The sequence below is a fragment of the Euphorbia lathyris genome, chromosome 2, assembly GCF_963576675.1.
Source record: "Euphorbia lathyris chromosome 2, ddEupLath1.1, whole genome shotgun sequence".
Classification (NCBI taxonomy): Eukaryota; Viridiplantae; Streptophyta; class Magnoliopsida; order Malpighiales; family Euphorbiaceae; genus Euphorbia; species Euphorbia lathyris.
The window spans coordinates 114326270-114345076 of record NC_088911.1 but is presented as its reverse complement, the minus strand read 5'-3'; the positions used below and the strand labels follow the sequence as shown (position 1 = coordinate 114345076).

The 18807-nt window shown below is 35.1% G+C and overlaps 1 protein-coding gene across 1 annotated transcript; it reads right to left on the bottom strand.

The window, feature by feature from the left end:
• Window positions 1-1765: 1765 nt before the first annotated feature.
• Window positions 1766-12310, bottom strand: LOC136219556 (alpha-amylase 3, chloroplastic). The gene is made up of 13 exons (XM_066006999.1): window positions 11923-12310; window positions 11431-11561; window positions 11204-11258; window positions 11001-11114; window positions 10729-10849; window positions 9940-10289; window positions 8130-8791; window positions 7488-7677; window positions 4800-4906; window positions 4012-4261; window positions 2987-3109; window positions 2573-2740; window positions 1766-2355 (listed from the first exon to the last, which is right to left on the bottom strand). Exons 1-13 carry the CDS (start codon window positions 12175-12177, stop codon window positions 2197-2199), a joined length of 2685 nt encoding a protein of 894 aa, XP_065863071.1. The 5' UTR covers window positions 12178-12310; the 3' UTR covers window positions 1766-2196.
• Between the last annotated feature and the right edge of the window lie 6497 nt (window positions 12311-18807).

Sequence of the window (18807 nt, the reverse complement as noted above, 5' to 3'; positions counted from 1 at the left end):
TAGAGCTTGTCCGCAAGCTCGAATTTAGGAAGGAATTCATATTTGTCATCCTCCTTCATCCTCTGGTTCGTCCATCAAAAGGCAGAAGAGTTTCTTACACTTATGTCTTGGTGAGTAAAGTTCATCGCAATTAAAACACAGCCCTCGAGCCCTACGGTCTGCCATTTCAGTTTGGGACAGCCTTTTGATTGGAGGTAGAGTGTTGTTACTTATGTTTGATGTTGTTGAGGTGTTACTCGCACAAGTCTTTTGATCATTGACGTCGGTTTGAATCGAGGGTGACTTGAGCCCCTTTGGGACTACCCATGAAGAATTGGCTTGCCCCATGCTTAATCCTTGGCTGATTAACAACTTCCTCTCAAAAGCCCTGGCGAAATTCATGGCAGTAACTAGATTTGGAGGATTTTGCATCTCCACATCCATCCTTAAGGTTTCAGATAACCCAGCAGTAAAGAAGTCAACTTGTTGTTCAGCCCTCACAGACACAGCCCTCGCCAGAAGGGTTTGAAATTGTTCCTGGTACTCTTCCACCGTTCCGGTTTGTCGAAGGTTAGTTAATTCACTCAATGGTAGCCCAAAACGCAGCAAACAATAGGACTTGAACTGGGCCCAAGTGAGTCCGGACTCCTCTTGTTCGAGTCGGTAGTACCATAATTGTGCTGCAGCTAACCCTACCTTCTCTCTTTCGTCTGTATTTTGATTGCTGAAAAATTGCTCACAGCGGTACAACCAGCCTAAAGGATCCTCCTTTCCGTTGTAAGAGGGAAACTGAAGTCGGGTATATTTTGGAACTGTGTTTGAATTTCGGTGACCCGTTGTCTCTGATTCCTTGCTTCCAGTTGCAGCTCCACCCTCAGGTTCCTTTCCTTTTCCCAAAAGGTGTAACTCCAGCATACGTTGGATTCCTTTCATGCCTTCTTTTAACTCCCGCAACTCGTGGCTAAATTTTTTATCAGATTCGGTTAGCCGGCGATCCAGATCCTGAACCTTGGCCGTCCATTGCTCAAAATCACCCATGACGATAGGCTCTGATACCAATTTGTTATGAGCCCGCGAATAGGATCTCGTCACAGGTCTGTTCACCGGAAAATTCCTTCGAATTCCCTTGTTGCTCATGTTCTTCGTAGAACCTATTTTGAAAACTCAATAGCGATTTGTGAGAGATCGCTAAAACTCCCTGTATCAATTTCTGATTTAAAATTCTCGATATGTTTATTCGATGAAAATCCCCCTTTTATAGAGGTACAATGATTCCTGATCAATAAGGTATCCTATCCCAACTAGGATTCTACCCAAAGTAGGATTCTAACCGATAAATACTAAAGACATTCCTAAATAATAAAACTCCTAAATAACAAAAGACTTTTAAATAATAATAAAAACAAGTAAATCTGCCTAATTAATAAAAGACTCCTAAATAATAAAGACTGTTAAGTAATAAAAATCACTAAATAATAGAAAATAAAACCAACGATCACAACAGTGCAGATATAGTCCTAAGAAATGGTAAAATAATTATTCTTTACATTTCTAACTTGGAGCAATTTTGAATTTAGATAACAATATGTAGAGCTATTTTAGATCCAGATAACGGAACCAATCAAAACAGGACTCTTACCTAGACATGATACCAGTTAACACTGTTTAAGCATAAATGGGATTCAAATGATAATATCATCTAGGTCGAAGAACATATTAGCAGGCACCAGTAGACGAGCTTCAGCTCCCAGAAACCAGGCAAAAATAACAAGAAATATTTTGAATATTTTCAACGAAATTCAATCGTAGATGGAAGTTTGAAGCATCTTTTACATGAATGAGTAGATATCATGGTAAAATATCATTATATCAACGTGTTACAACAACAATATAATATAACCATTTGGCCAATGTATTATTAATGACCATATACATAGTGGTGCCTAGTTTTTCAGGTCCCATACTATTCTTAACTTTTACACTTGCTAGTTGGCATAATGCACTCTAAGTTCAGGTTTTACCTCATTAAGTAGATGGGAGATCAAGAACGGAATTGGAGGAGCAATCTCGACGAGAGGGCATATCCAAACTGTTCCCGACAAGCAGATCAACCTGCTCTGTACTTACTTGGATATGCTTGATAAATAGAATGAATATTGTGATTCCGACACTATATATGTACCTAAATGCCGTAAATTGACATAATAATAGCTGGCATTATGATGTTTCCCAGACCTTGTAATCGTTTCCCTCAAGTGCCAAAGACCATTTTTGAGGTCCGCTTGGGGGTTCGTAATGACCTGGTCCAATTTTCATTGCCACTTTCTCTTGGATGATGGCTGCATACACATCTCTTTCTGCCTTTGTTATTACCACCTTAAACAACAAATGTCACATGAAGTCAATAAATCATGGAAGAGTTGGCTTGTATTTCTTAGTAAAGAGAACTACTAAAAGTATTAAAAAAAAAAAATTACTTAGTAATTTAATTCTTAAGTTGTTCAGTTTGCTAGAAAAGAATGAATTAAACAGCATTATCATCTCTACAATGATTGTAAAAAAACAAAGTTCTTTTTCTATTATTTATGCTTACTGTGCTCCGGCAGTGAATTTTGTTTCGGTTTCTTATAGAGATTAGAGATGATATTTCAGATCGATAATGAGAGAAGAGGTGGTCATGGAAAACAGCTGGGGTCCCCGGATGAGTCAAGATATAGGCATATCCTTGCATTTCCTTTCCGTTAGGAAATCTCCAATGACCCTTCACGAAGAAAGAATACAATTTGGTCAACATGAAAATTATAACATCAATCAGCGACAGCAGCATTAGATCAAGATTTTACATTTTTCCACTCATAATAAAATACAACCTCTAAATAGAAACAGAATGAAAAATAATTTTTATGTTGTAATGTACTGAAGAAACGATCTAAAATCCCAGTACCAAGAGAGGGAAAAAAAACAATTGATGCATTATTTAGTTGGAAGGATCATAAGAATTTTAAACCTGAGTAGAACCAGTATCATGATTCTCTATGAAGGTAACGGCACGAGAAGGCCACCACCCCACAACTCCAGGAGGCTGTCCTTTCTGGTCCGATAGTCGCCAATATTCACACCTATCCAGTGCCTATACAATGTAATTTAAAGCTATAAATAGAAATTCTTCACTTTAAAGTCTATAAAAGAACTAATGTAAAGAAAGTAAAGGGAAATTAGCTTGTAGAATAGGAAAAGAAATTTAAGATTCTTGTGCTTGAACTCATGGTGCTTCATGGTTACCAATGCCATGACAATTACATTGCAGAATATTACTATTGGCAAAGGTGGTTGACATAATAAACTATATTCATTAATTATTAACAGTTATTTCAGCATTACTCAACTCATTGAAGCACTAATTAGTGCTTAAACTACATACAAGAAAACATATTTATCCATTAAAGCTCAAAGTTTGGCACCCTACAGTTAATAAATAACCAAGTGGATGCCAACTAATGTCATCTAATTCTAAATCCAAACGCCTGCTTGTACAGATCGGTTTTCTTCACACTACTCCTTGAAGTCCAACAAACTCTCTGTTGAATGTTAAAATATTATTATATTATCCTACCCTTCTCCTATATATACATAACATGGTGGAACCATCCTAGTCCGCTTCCACCTTCCTAGAAACACACTTAATTGCTATCCATCCAGGTTGTCATCAAAAGCCAGTCTGGTCCTCCTCTCAGATCCAGTAAGATAGTATCCATTGACACCAATGACTCTGAGCCTAAATGAATGCGAGGTGATTAAGATGGCCACAGTGACAATTTAAAGATGACCACAATGACAATGCTGATTCTGATTTTACAATTTAAGTAAAACAAGAACATGTAGTAAAATGTTGGTAAAAGAGATCCAAGCACAATGTATAAGTACATTGAACATTAACCTAAGCCCTTCATCCCTTGGACCTGCAAAGGCATGCCCTTCCTAAAGTCAATCCAAGCTATACAAGTTAAGACAGTGATGTAGGTGAGTACTTACTGCATGAAGAATCCCTTTTGTGGTGACATCAAATGCACCAGCAGTTCCGCTCGTAGCATTAATCCAATCAACAATTCTCTGCCGATGTGCGTCTTGATTGTGATCCATTTCACCATATGTATAACTCAGGGAATCCCAGTACTCACCAACAGCAAAGTAAGGTTCACTTGCATCGATGTAGTCCTTCACGTAACCACCCCAAAATCCTCGAACAAAATCAAGCCTCCATCCATCATATCCAATTTCATCCCTGAGGATCAGATTTGACCAGAAAAGTTAGTAGTTACACTTTTATTCCGTACAAGACTAGCAATTAGCAAAGATTTAATGCATGGTTTTGACACAGAGGAATATCCAGAAAGGCATTTAGGGAATTGGTTAAACATTTGACCCATGAAGGAAATGCAGTGTATATTTCCGTGAACCCTCTCAGAATAACATTCCAATTATAACAGGTAAGTTGATAGGTAAACAACAAATCAAGATCCACCACTGTATGATAGATTACTTGGAACTAACAGACCTGTTTTGGCGTGGACCAGTGAAAACTGTAGAGATATGATGTAAAGGGCTGTATTATCATACATCAATACGCAGTGGCTCTTTTCACACAGGATATCAATCATAATCCAGGCATAGACTTCCTGAATAATAACTGATGCTAAGACAGTAAGACTGCATGACCAAAATTGGATCATGAATGATAACGGTACTAAGACTGTATGACAAAACTGTAATCATGAATAATAAAACTAAACAGTACTAGATCAGAAGAGATCAAACATAACCTTAGCCAGCACAACCACTCTTTGAGATCCTTCCTCACAAAGTCTTGCGAATGGTCAATGTTTGGAGCAGCATGAAAATTATCTCCGCTGCTCTTGTTGCCCCTACCCTGCAATACAGAAATAGCTCATTGTTATCACCACACAGTATATTTTTATCCAATTAGAGGGAAGCACTCCGGAAAGCAGTAAGCCCACTAAATTTATGCAAGATACTTAGTGAAAGCAGGTTTTAAAGCATACAAGCATGAGCTGCTTTGCAGGGATCAATCAGCTTAAAGTATTTTCCACTTTTGATCATAAAATTCCATACTATTTCGAAATGCGATTCTCATTACGGTTTGATATTGGACAAGCCTGCTTATTTGTTGGTCCATCCATGCAATGTTTTTATCCCCCTTTGATGGACAAAGACTATGATAACTTCAATTGTACATTTAAAAAATATATAAAAAAAAAAAAGTTGTCGAAGTTGGGATGGTTATCCAATTTGTAGCTAATTTTACACCAATAAGAAAGGATCAGTAAAATGGTCATCCAAATAAACAAGGCTCTCCTCCACCTTGCTAGGATTGTGTGGAGAGACCCTGATAACAAAGAGCCAGAAGCTTAATTAAATAAACCAAGTATTGAAAACTTAATGAAGTCTATTGTTACAAAAAGTAAAACTCAAACACATAGACACAGATCAACGATGCTTAGATATTGTGGAATATAAATGTTATTAATGCTTCTCAACTGTATCAGCAAGTAACAAATACAGAAAGCAGAAACTAAAAGATAAAAAGAAAGAAAATAAATTATCTATGCCCAAGCACAGCTCAGGGAAATAGTCCCCTTCTCCTAGAGGAGAACTAAGAGACTCAAAAGACAAAAATGCATTCTCCTAAAGCTGCCTCTCCCCCACTAGCTCATGGTTGGTTAACCAGCCTTTTAGAGCATATTCGGCCGGTTAACCATTATACCGGTACTTGAAATATAAATAACCATTCCTTAGCGCATTATAATGGGTTATAAATTCATGTCATTTGCACATATATTTATATATTTCAGTCAATCTGTTAACCATCGATTTTTAGGAGTAACTACCTGTTCCCATTCCCATTAACCTAAAATTTCAAAATCAAAAACCATTCCCTAGTCCATTGGTTTTGGCTAACCTATTTTCTCCGTTCGGTTTTAGTATGATGCTCAGTTTTCTGGTCAACTTTGGGCAGCCCTATCTCTGACTATAAAACACCTTTATATAACCATGGCTTCACCTTTTCTACCCTCAACTCCTCTATATTGTTCTCTAACATATATTTAAAAGCGCAAAAGGGCGGCCCGGTCGCACTACGCGTCCCCGCTGAGCGAGGGTCCGGGGAGGGGTCCCACCACAAGGGTGTACTGGGGCAAGCCTTCCCCTACCAATTTATTTGGCAAGAGGCCGCTCCTAAGACTCGAACCCGTGACCTCTTGGTCACACGACAACAACATTTACCGTTGCGCCAAGGCTCGCCCTCCATTTAAAAGCACAAAAGATGAAAGAAAATTATCAGAAAAAGGCATATTTCAGTAACAATACCCATTGACCTAAAATTTCAAAATCAAAAACCATATCCCTAATCCATCGGTTTCAGTTAACATTAACCTATTTTTCGGTTCGGTTTCGGTCTGATTTTTTGGTTTGCCTTTGCTGTCAATTTTGTGCAGCCCTATCTCTGACAACAAAACAACCATATATAACCACTAGCACTAACACACACACACACACACCAATCCCCAGATATAAACCACTTCAGTTGTCATTAACCACGGCTTCACCTTTTGTACCCCCTTCTACCCTCTACTCCTACATACTGTTATCTATCATATATTTAAAAGGGCAAGAGAAAAAAGAAAAGAAAACCAATGAAAGAAAATTATCAGAAAAGGAGATATTTCAGTAACAATGCCTCATAAAATTTCTTTCCAACAGATTCTACAAAAAATAGATTCTATTGTTGGTCAAAGACCAAAGCACCTGCAATCTTATTCTATTACAAGTTACAGCAATCTTGCCATTGGCAGCAAATCATAGCAACTATGGAAATGAAGTTCATGCCAACATGTAACCCATATACTGAACATGCAGCTTGAGAGTAACATGAGCCATTGGATGCAATGCATGTCATTTTGTATCTTATCTCCTTAAGTGGATGTAAGACTTCAGCAAGGTAATCAACCATGATACCATATTGAACAAGCAATAATTCTTTCAAGCATTAATTTAAATAATTCAAGACCAAAGACTAAAATATATACTCGTTATGAAAATAAATCTACAGTTTTAGAAAATTTAGAGTGGATGAAAAACACATCACAAGATTATGACAAGTTATTACTTTGCTGAAATTAGGATTCTTCTCTTTTGGGATCTCTTCAAATTGAAGCCTATTTAAGCAAATAATAGCATAAACACCTTTTGACATGCATGTCTATACATGTACCATATAACATTCAGCAATATGTCACTAAAATCATTCAGCATTATGTCCAGTTAAGTAGCAGAATTATATTGACAGGCAGCAACAGGTAGTTTTCACAAAGATAAGCAACCATAGCAACACTAAAAAGGCCCCAACATCATGGCATGTAATTCTTTAAGCTACTTAATTCTAAATCAGAAAACAAATAGATGCCAAATTTGGGAATCATATGTCCGGCTACCTGGAAATGTGGATCATCTGCAACAACAGCCCGGTCATCCCAATTTAAGCGACCACCAAATATGTTCCATACACCATTTTGATTCTTATAGTGTGCACAGCGGTGATTCAGAACAGCATCTCCAAGAACTTTAATACCCACTTCATGCAGATCTTTCACAAGATGCTTAAGTTCATCAATATTTCCATACCTGATATATATGTCACAAGGTCAAATGGTTATCACAATGTATCTTGTCATTGATATGTAAAAATAAATAAGCGCATGGAATCATTTTAAACAAGACGTAGCGCCATTCCCAGTGAATGATAATAAAGGATAAAATATTATAACCAAAACAAGTATGCATTGTCAAATGCAAAAGAACATATCTCGTGCAAATATATAACCATTAGCCATATATTCTTTTCTTAAAAGCTAGCTATTACGTGATGATTATAAAAAATAAATAAATAAATAAATAAAAACACAAAGAAAGATAGAGATAGCATTTTTGGGGTAAATCTAAAAGATCATTGGTTGTCTTTACTTGCATCTGTTTCTATGAAAATCTAAGCTGACATATATTTGACAAAATGGCCATAAAAAAATCATCATCTGTTTCTATGAAATTCCGAGCTAAAATACATTAATACCAAGTACCTGGAATTCAGATTATACAAATCCTTGGGCATGTATCCTTCAGGTGACACAGATTCCGTAGGTGGGGGCAACCAAATCACAGTGAACCCAAGTGAAGATATTTCTTTAGCTTTTTCTTTGAGTTCCATATACCATCGTCCAGACTTGTGAGATTCCCAGTTAAAGCCTTGGAGCAATATTTCATAACCTGTCCCTGTTCCTGAGCAAATTTTGACAGGAGTCTCTCTCTCTGCCTCGGGTTCTGAAACAGCTTCCTCTTTGAAAGAAGGAACAGTACTTCTGAAAATACTGTAGGCTTCAGCAGCTAACTTTTCAATTTCTTGAAGAATGCTTTCCTGTACTTCTTTTGTTTTCGTCTGCTGACCCTTCTGAGAAGAAATGCCATTGACTAAGTTTCTTATCTCATTAAGTATCCCATCAGTATATTCATTGCGAGCAAGTTCTTGATTTGCTTCCATAGTCTTTCCAGATGCTAGTGCACCTTCGGATTGTTCAAGGTGAGGTTGAGCGTGCAAAGTGCTTGAATTAGAAAGGGGGACATAGAAGTCATTTTCCTTACATTTCAACCAAGTGCTCTCATTTAACTTCAGAACATAAAGGAAGCCAACATATTCTTCATCTAAAGTAAATAATCCTGAACAGCCATTTTCGCCATCTTTCCGCTGCAGCAATTGTAAAAGTAAATATACAAGTTAATAAACCATTTCAAATCACATTGATTAAAGACAATTCTTAATTTAAGGCTGTAAAATGTACTAGATTTAAAATGTCCAAAAGTGTTCATAGGAGGAATGAAAAATACAACCTTAAAATAATTACATTCCAAACAAGCTTTTAACCCAACCCAACTGCACAGGTCACAAGAGAATGTATATTCATGCAGACATGTTTAAAATACATGTAACAACAGAGATGAACAAATTAGAAAAATTATCATAGCACGTTAACAAATATGGTTTAAATTTTCTTTCGAATAACAAAAGATATTAATTCAATCTTTTCCTTTCCCGGAGAACTAATATCTCTTTTATTCGATAATGAGTAGAAAAAATCAATATATAGTTACAAATACAAATAGGACAAGTTGAGAAACAGAAAGTCTTTGTCAATTAAAATATTTGCAATAACATTTTGTTCTACCCACTAGATTGGCTAAAATTCTCGCTCTATGTCATTGGTTATGCTAAAATAAAAACAAATAAATTACAAGCACTGGATAAAATGAAAAATTGTACATTCTTTTAGTAAGCTATTTTATTTTCGTAGAAAGGAAGTAGGAAACCTAACACCAAAACCAAATATCCCATTATTTCAGAAAAGCACCTAGAAGGGAGAAGAACAACCAACAGCAAAATTCATCCTTGACAAAGATAGTACAGTGTATTGATATTAACAGCTAGGATCTGAGTATAGGTGATTGAGAAATATATCCTCCGCAATATTCCATCTACTACATGTTCAAATCTATAACAGCATGACAGATGACCTAGGCTTCATGAAAAAAGAAAAGAACCATAAAGTTAAATGCAATCGTAGTAATTGTTCTTGTAACATCTGAATAGATTTTGCAGTTTTATGATAATGACAAGGTAGAACTTAAAAAAAAAAATTACTCGAACTTAAAATAAATAAATAAAAAATTAAAGAAGGAAAAGCAGTTGCAAACAACTTTAGTTAAGCTAATCTTAGAGCTTAATGGTTTCTGAAAGATTATGAATAAGGTCAGTGGAAATCTTGAAATGAATTTAATATCCAATTTCTCTTGACTTCATGTGAAAGATATAAGTTCATATTACTGGTGAGTTTGAACCTTCAGTCGAGTCCTCAGAGCTTTGTTCTTGAATACAGTTGTTTCTGCTGGATATGGACCAGCTGGAATTTCCCAATTTTTGGCATCATCTCTGCAAACTCCCCAGTGAACAACAACTTCTCCAGGAAGATCAGTTTCTAAGTAAAGAAGATTCTTATCTGTCTTAGGGCATTTTGTTACAGAAACAGTGACTGAGTTTTGAACAGCAATTTGTTTAGAAATAGAGAGCTCTTCATAAAATCCCTCCAGTTGCCTATTCTTTTGTTTAGCATCTTCCGGTTCTCTACTAATATCTTGATCTTCTGAAGGCAAACCATCTCTTCTGGGAAGTATGTTGGAAAGAAAGGCCCCTAGGATTGATGAGAAGCATAAACTGTCAGTTGACAAGTAGATAGAAAATATCAAATAGAAATTATACACCACACAGTTGGGACCACTTTTTCCACCAACACATGAGTTTGATTCTTATGCTACAACATGGCCACCAGATTCAAGATTCCATATTTGTAAATTTTACACCAATATTCAGCAAATCTCATATTGGACTTATATAGAAACGTTGTTAAGGAATAAATTGCAATTCCGATTGCAATAGAACAACCGCCAAATGCAAAACAATTGGATCTTGGAAATATAATATATTCAATTAAGTCTGTCCTTCTTAAACTGAATTATAAAGGTTTTGTTCGAACCTTGAAGCCACGGTAAAAAAACAATATTGAAAAACAGAAATAAAATTAAACAAAATTCTTGACAATGGACACCACATTTAGTAATGGTTTCTAGAACCTGGCCATATATCAAAACCTCTCTTTGCTCCAACCACATTGCCATCACCAATAAGGTAGTCGACTAGAGGCACCTTAAAATCTCTTCCCTTATGCTGATACCAAGCTCCAGTTTCTTCATCCTGTAACACCGCAATCACCCCAAAATGGAAATAAGAGAAAAGAAGCATATTGTGAAGATATGTATACATATACACATACAGATATAATATCTGTGAGTCTATGTAAACACATAATTAGCAAGTTCCAATATTGAGTTTTGAAGATCAGAACCTTCAAAACAAAATTTATAGCTGCAATTGAACTTTTGGGATCTAAATTAATCTTCACTTCATGAAATGTATCTCTGTCAGATGATTTCTTCAGTGGTGTCTCTATTGCATAGTCCTGAAAAGGCACGTTATGTTTCATGCTTGTACTTAATATGTAAAATAATTGGCTGAATACTCACAATATCAGAAGCCAAGGATAATCACCTTTATAGGTACAGAACCAGGGGGTCTCATGTTTTTAGGAGGTTGATCCCATTCACTGCAGCATTTGAAAGATTACATTACAGAAATCACAAAATAACAATTCACGCACAAGACAAAGAACAACGAAAAATCAAGAAGCAAAATAACTAAATAAGCATTTTACATGCACTGAAATAAAAGTTCAAAACAAAAACACAAAGGAAATTATTAATCTTAGTGAATTTAACCTGCCAACGTCATCCACCAAAGAAACTCCCCAATGAAGAAGCCATTTTCCTGGAAGGCTACAACCTACGGTTAGCTGCCAGCATTGTTGATCCTTCAAGTTCTCCAATCTTACGAAAATATTCCCCTCACACTAACATTGGAAGCCAAAGAAATGAAGATCAACAACATATTAGAGTTCAACAAATACTTGCAGTCTTGGAAATGTCACTTTAGTTTAAATCAAATGCAGCAGGCAACTGAACTAATCCGATCAGTTCAATTCATAGGGAAACTACTCACAAAAAGGCTACATTCATCAACGAAACAAACAAGTATAAGAAACTCTAGTTTCAAATTTCCACTGTCTTTTCTCAGCAAACAAACTAACAAAACTAATTTACATTTCCACAAACTACAATACAATTAAGACTACAAGTATCCAAGACGAATATGATCATATGCATATACAAACAAAACAAATGCGTATAGAAAGTAGAAAAAGAAGTAAAAACCGTTTGAGTCCGCGAGAGAGGAAAGGTATGGTTGAAGGAGAAATCAGTGGATTCAGAAGTTTCAGCCAAAGCCGTTTCAGAGGAGGAAGCTCGAATAGTGTGAGGTCGAGAAGGCATGGCACAGAAGAAACTGGTGGCGCCATTGGAGAGAAGCTTAGGAGAGAAATTGAAAGAGGAAGGTTTGAAGATCTTGGAAGTAGAAGGTTTATAGCCCCGGTAATAGCGGAGAATAGGTCCAATGGTGACAGTTGACATAGTTTTGCTGTATTGATCTTAATGGAAGACGAGTCGGAAAAATGGAGGAGGAGAGAGAAAATAAGCTAAAATGGATCTTTTCACTATGATTTTTATGCCTTTTTTAATAGATCAAATTTGGCCGTAGGTCCAATTTCACTAGATTTCCACTCTCCACAACCAGCTTATATACTCTTCTTATTTATTTATGGAACTAACTTTATTTATTCTAATACTTTCGCTAACATGTTTATCTCATGAAATTAGACACATGTCGTTACTTATCTAAATAATATTTACGTTTAACTTGTGCAAAAAAAAAAAAAAATTAATTGACGCTCTGAACTTTTAAAGTGTCTCGATAATCTCTGAATTTGTATAAAATGTTCAGTTAGCCTTCTAAACTTGCGTAAAACGTAACCAATTAATCACTCGATTACAAAAAAGTAAGTTAAATGCAGAAGATGTAATCTACGTGTCTTAGAATGTTATTATATAATTCAAGAATAGAGTAAAAATGAATTTATTACTTGTTCAACTATGAACCTTGTATTCTCTAATATTACACCGCAATACCATGATCTTGATTGTTTTACTTTTTTAAAGACGCATGCAATATATTTTTCGTATTCAACTTACTTTTTTTTTTGCAACCGAGTGATCAATTGATTACATTTTACACAAGTTCAGAGGACTAACTTAACATTTTATACAAGTTCAGGGGGCTATCGAAACACTTTGAAAGTTCAGAAATCATTCAAGCTTTTTGAACAAGTTCGGGGGCAAATGATGTATTAAGCCTATTATTATTTATAAAGCACATACATACATGTATTTAATTTTATTCTAAATAAAGCTAAGTATGAATTATCTAAATTATGTTTTTGCCATAAATTATGGAATATAAGAAAATGAAGTAATGGTGAGAAAAGGTTTTTACCTTTTGGGCCGCAAATTAATGGGCAACCTTTTTTCTTCAATTATTCTTTAACATTTGACTTTATTTTATTATGATCTTTGCTTTATTTTAAGAGAAAGGCAGGTGCTGTGGAAGTGTGAAATTATTGTAATAATATTTCACTTTATTTTATTATGATCTTTCTTTGCTTAAATCACAAAGGTCAACCATCTTTACTAAAATCCAACTTTACAGATCCAAATTAAATTATCGCAAGAATATAATTTGCACCCTGGCTTGTACTTTTTAATTATGTTAGATTTATATAATTGAAAATAATTAGTGTCTGTTTCATAAAAAAATAAATAAAAAGTTAATACCTGTCACGTGTCCCTGTAGGTACCTTAGATTGTCCACAATTCCAATAATATAATAGTGATTAAACTTAACTTTTATGGAAATAGACCTAAAACAGTCCAAACTAATCAAATCGATGATTATGAAATTAGTTGCTTAACAAAAAGAAGCAAAATGAATTTCAAAATGACAAAAAAAAATAATAATAATAATAACAGATTTCAAACAGAATAAACTGAATTGATTTCCAAAACTGCAAAACCATCCAAATGTAGTAAATTCTCTTAAATCTAAAATTGTGATCTTTCCAATTGGTGTTGGAAATTATAACCGATTTTTTTACCCTACTAAATATGTGAAATATCTTTTGGTTCACCGAATAAATTTGGAATAGAATAACTTCTTTTCTAAAAAAAATTATTTCATCATCTAGTTTTTTTTTTTCATTAAATAGTTTTTCATAAAATTTATATTTCAAAATTGGTGGAATAGTAGAATAGCTATCGTATAACTAATATTTTCTTTAATTATAAAATTATCTCTCTTATATCTATACATTTATTTCACATTTCACAGGAAAAAAGGTAAAATACGAAAATAGTAAAAATATGAAAACACTGAAAATACAAAAAAAAAAGGAAAAAACATGAAAAATGATTAAAAATTGAAAAACGTAAAAAATATGAAATATGCGAAAAATATTGAAAACAGTAAAAAATGAGAAAACGTGAAAAACAGTAAAAAAACATGAAAACGTTAAAATTTTGGGAAATGGAAAATAGGAAACGTGAAAAAAAACGAAAAACGCAGAAAATGACAAAAACATGAAAAATGCTAAAAAAAAATGGGGAAAAATGAAAATTGTAAAAATAGAAAAACATGAAAAACACGAAAAGTGGTAAAAATAGGGAAAACTTGGATAAAAATTTGAAACACGGAAGAAAGTGATAAATGAGAAACGTGAAAATGTGAAATATGGTAGAAAAAAAGCAAAAAAAAGTGAGAAGAATAGTAAAAACGTGAAAAATAGTAAAAATATACAAATTAGCAGAAAGATTGAATTTTCTGTGTTAAATATGAATTTGATCTTATGAACAACATTTTTTATTGAAGATTTGTTAGAGATCTAGTCTAATTTACAATATATTTCTCATTTTAGCTTTTTATCGAGTTTTCTCGGGATTGACTTGCTTTTTCTTTGTTCTTCTAATTGCAATCCTAAGTAATGTAATGAAGAATATCCAACAGAGCATAGCAAAATATCTTTATTTCGTTCTTAAATTTGTTTGGTTTTTGTTAGGGATTATGAATAAATAAGAAAAAGAGAACAACACAACATAATCTTTTTCTTTCTTGACCAATTAATATTCGTTCTCATATAAGTATCGTGTAATGCATATTCAATAGAGTATAACAAGGTTTCTCTGATGGTTTAAAGTGCAGTACTAAGAAATAACAACAAAATTATGGCAATTATCTTTCTGTTAAAAAGTTTTCACGGTATTATATTTTTCGTATTTTTTTTCATTTTTCGTGTTTTTACCGTTTTTTTCTGTTTTCACGTTTTAATCGTTTTTCACATTTTTCACGTTTTTTAGTTTTTATCTTTTTCCTTAATAATATATATTGAATAATAATTTGAAAATAAATAATAAATTACACTTGAAGATAATTTTATATTTTAAACTGCAAAACTAGTTATTCCATTTTATGTCATTTCATCAAACAAACATAGTAATAGTTATTTCTAAAGAATAACTATTCTATTCTTTCATATTATATTGATTAGTAATACTTATTCAATTTCATGAATCAATCGTCACCTTAGAGTACGTCTGGGCAAACCAAAACTTGACAACAATTAAAAATTTACAACTCAACTTCTTAATTATAATATAAATAAATAAATAAAACTCATACTCTTTATATAAAAAAAATGTCGTCTCCTATCATGTCTGGTCCTAACAATTTATGAGTCCTAGGCGAAATAAGAGATAAGGGAAGCCTTTAATAATTAAAAGAAAAAATTATATGTAAAAATTTAAATGTATTCCAATAAATGATAAATAAAAAAGAATTTCATTAATATTTATACAGTTACGGTCACTAAATATATTTGTTTAAATTAATTGTCAAGCTATATTCAAAAAATCAATTGGACCTCATGTAAGTCTAAAAGATCAATTATTTGAGTACTTTAAAACCTAAATTATATTAATATATCTATACAAAAAAAAAATACTCCATATATTATATAGACCTACTAAACTTTTTTGGCCCCCTCTTGTCCTGGACCATAGGCCAGCGCACTCATGGCCTAGGCTCGGGCTCGGCCCTGCCTCCTATACAAAAGGTAAACTAATAATATCTTTTTTCTTCCTCTATTCAAATTTACTCTATTCAAATTTATGTGTAGAAAAATTAAGGTTTCATGTTATAATTAATTTTACACTCTCTCCATCTGTCACCTTCTTTGCCCCTTCTTCTTATTCTTGCAGAAATTTTACTCTGGTGTCTGGATTTACTTCGATGGATAGTTCCATACCGATGGATTTATTGGTTTCTTCTTCCTCATGCCTCCAACTACATCATCACTATCCACTAGTTGCAGAGGCGGATCGACAGGTCTTACCCCCCCCCCCCCCCAACCCCCCCAAATAGAGGAATGTCTCAAAGTTTGCAAATTTTCTTAGTAAGACTCGTCTTAATATGATGAGTAAATGATTTCAACTCCTGTCACGTCCGTGTCTAAATTTCTAGAATTTATACCTTGATAGTAATATATATTATAATTATTAGGTGTATGATTTTTATTTGGTGTTATAGAAAAAGTTTGAAGTTAATTTGAGGGTTTTATGTGTAAATTAAAAGTTTAGGATAATTTTTAAAGATTATATAAAGATGGAGGACCAAACGGAATCTTTGCTGGATTTAGGATATATATCCAAAAGCTTCCAGATAATGGCGATGATCTCTTTTCATTTCTTTTTCCTTTTTCTTCTTCTTTCCGTTTCTTCTGCAGATTATGGATTCTGAACCGTTTCTCCACCGTTTCTTTGATTTACGGAGATTCGACCGTCCGAATCACTCGAAATTGAAACCATAGCATCCTTATGCATAGATCTAAGTTCTAGCCGAAGAGTTTTTGAGTTTCGGCAGTGTTTGGAGGGAAATGTCTTAGACAGAGTTTAGAGGCGAATTGAACGGGTTTGTGGTCTTTAATTAGTAGCCAAGGTAAGTAACTATCAACTATATTTTGAGTTTTATGTATATAGATAAATATATATCAAAGATTTTTCAGAAATTGATATTTTAGGGTTATGCAGGAATTTTGTAAAATTAGGGTTTTTCACGATTGAAAAAAGAGAGGACACGCTCCAGAGAGGCAGAAGGCGATTGAAAAAGCTGTGGCGGATTTGCTAAAATCAGATGCAATTCGAGAAGTCACCTATCCGGAGTGGCTAGCCAATGTGGTGCTAGTCAAAAAGCCAAATGGAACGTACCGAATGTGCGTCGACTTCAAAGATCTGAATAAAGCTTGTCCGAAGGATATGTATCCGCTACCTAACATTGATATATTGGTAGATGGGACGGCAGGATTTGAAGCTTTATCATTCACCGACGTGAAATCCAGTTACCATCAGATACCCATGGAGAAGGCGGATGAAATCAAGACATCATTTATAACTCATTAGGCAACTTATTGCTTCAAGGTGATGCCCTTTGGACTGAAAAACGCGGGAGCAACATATCAGCGGATGATGAACAAGATATTTTCAGACAAGTCAGGCGAGAACTTCTCGATCTACGTAGATGATATGATCATTAAAAGCAAGAAGATGTAAGACCACCCGCAGGATATTAAAGAAATCCTGGAAGTGCTGATCAAATATGGCCTCAAATTGAACCCAGAAAAATGCACGTTTGGAGCAAGAGCAGGAAAATTCATGGGTTTCATTGTTAACGGCAAGGGAGTTGAGGCGAATCCGGAGAAAGTAAAAGCGGTGATGGAGATGAAAACACCGAGGAACGTAAGAGAAGTACAGAGACTGAATGGGCGGTTGGTGGCATTAGGGCGATTCATATCATGCTCAGCTAGGAGATGTCTACCTTTCTACAATGCCATCAAAAAATCTAAGTCCTTTGAATGGACGCCGGATTGTCAAGAGGCATTTGAGGGTATAAAACGATTACTATGTTATCCGCCCTTAATGAGCAGGCCGGAGGATGGAGAAGATTTATTTCTTTATGTATCCGTCACCAGTATGGCGATATGCACTGTGATGGTGCGAGAAGAAGAAGGACAACAATATCCAGTGTACTATGTGAGCAAAGTCTTGAAGGATGCAGAACTCCGGTATTCGAAGTTAGACAAAATGGTCCTCGCGGTGATAACCACGGCGGCTAGATTAAAACCATACTTTCAGGCGCATACTATCATTGTGAGAACTGGTATTCCAATGCGAAAGGTACTGCAGAAACCTGACGCATCCGGCCGATTGATGGAATGGTCAATTCGCTTAGGAGAATTCGATATTCGCTATGAAGGAAGACCAGCACTAAAGAGTCAAGTACTTGCCGATTTCGTGAATGAGTTCACGTGGGATGATGACGAATGTCCAAAGGCACAAAAAGAAGAGTGGAGCATGTTCACAGATGGGGCATTATCCACAGATGGAGCTGGACTGGGAGTCGTCATCAAAGGCCCGGAGGTTATTCGCCTGTACTATGCGGCAAAGTTAACTTTCGAAACTACCAATAACGCCGCAGAGTATGAGGCAATGATATGCGGATTGAAGTTGCTTAATGAACTTACGCCAGAAAGAGTGGTAATCTACAGCGATTCTAAACTCATGATAAATCAGATCACACAAAATTATCTGGTGAAACAGGAGGATCTAGTAAAATACCATAAAGAGGTCGGCAGATTGACGCAGGAGTTAACACGCAAGGGAGTCGTTTGGGAAATGGTGCATGTTCCGCGGGGCCAAAACACAAAGGCTGACGAATTGGCAAAAGCAGCGGCGAGTAGAGAACCATGGAGTCAAAAAGCATGCGATTTGGAGATAAGATCGGCACCAGCGTTCGAAGTCGATCAGATTATGGTCATCGAAGAACTGGTAGATGATGAAGATTGGCGGATGCCCATTCGCCACTATTTGGAACAGGGAGATTTGCCGGTTGATAAAAGCTTAGCCAGAAAGCTAATTGGGCAGTCAGCGAGATACTCAATTCGAGATGGAACTTTGTATCGGAAATCGTATACATGTCTATGGTTGAAATGCATTAGCCGCAATGAAGGAGACTACGTGCTGCGAGAACTACATGAAGCCTCGGCGGCGTTGGCAAGAAAGGTTAAGTTGATGGGATATTACTGGCCCAAGGTGGTGGATGAT

Coding starts and splice junctions, on each gene's coding strand:
- LOC136219556 (XM_066006999.1), bottom strand. CDS start 12,177: ATGTCAACTGTCACCATTGGACCTATTCTCCGCTATTACCGGGGCTAT. Junction 7,678..8,129: donor TTGTATAATCTGAATTCCAG/GTACTTGGTATT, acceptor CATATATATCAG/GTATGGAAATATTGATGAAC. Junction 2,356..2,572: donor AAATTCACTGCCGGAGCACA/GTAAGCATAAAT, acceptor TTGTTGTTTAAG/GTGGTAATAACAAAGGCAGA.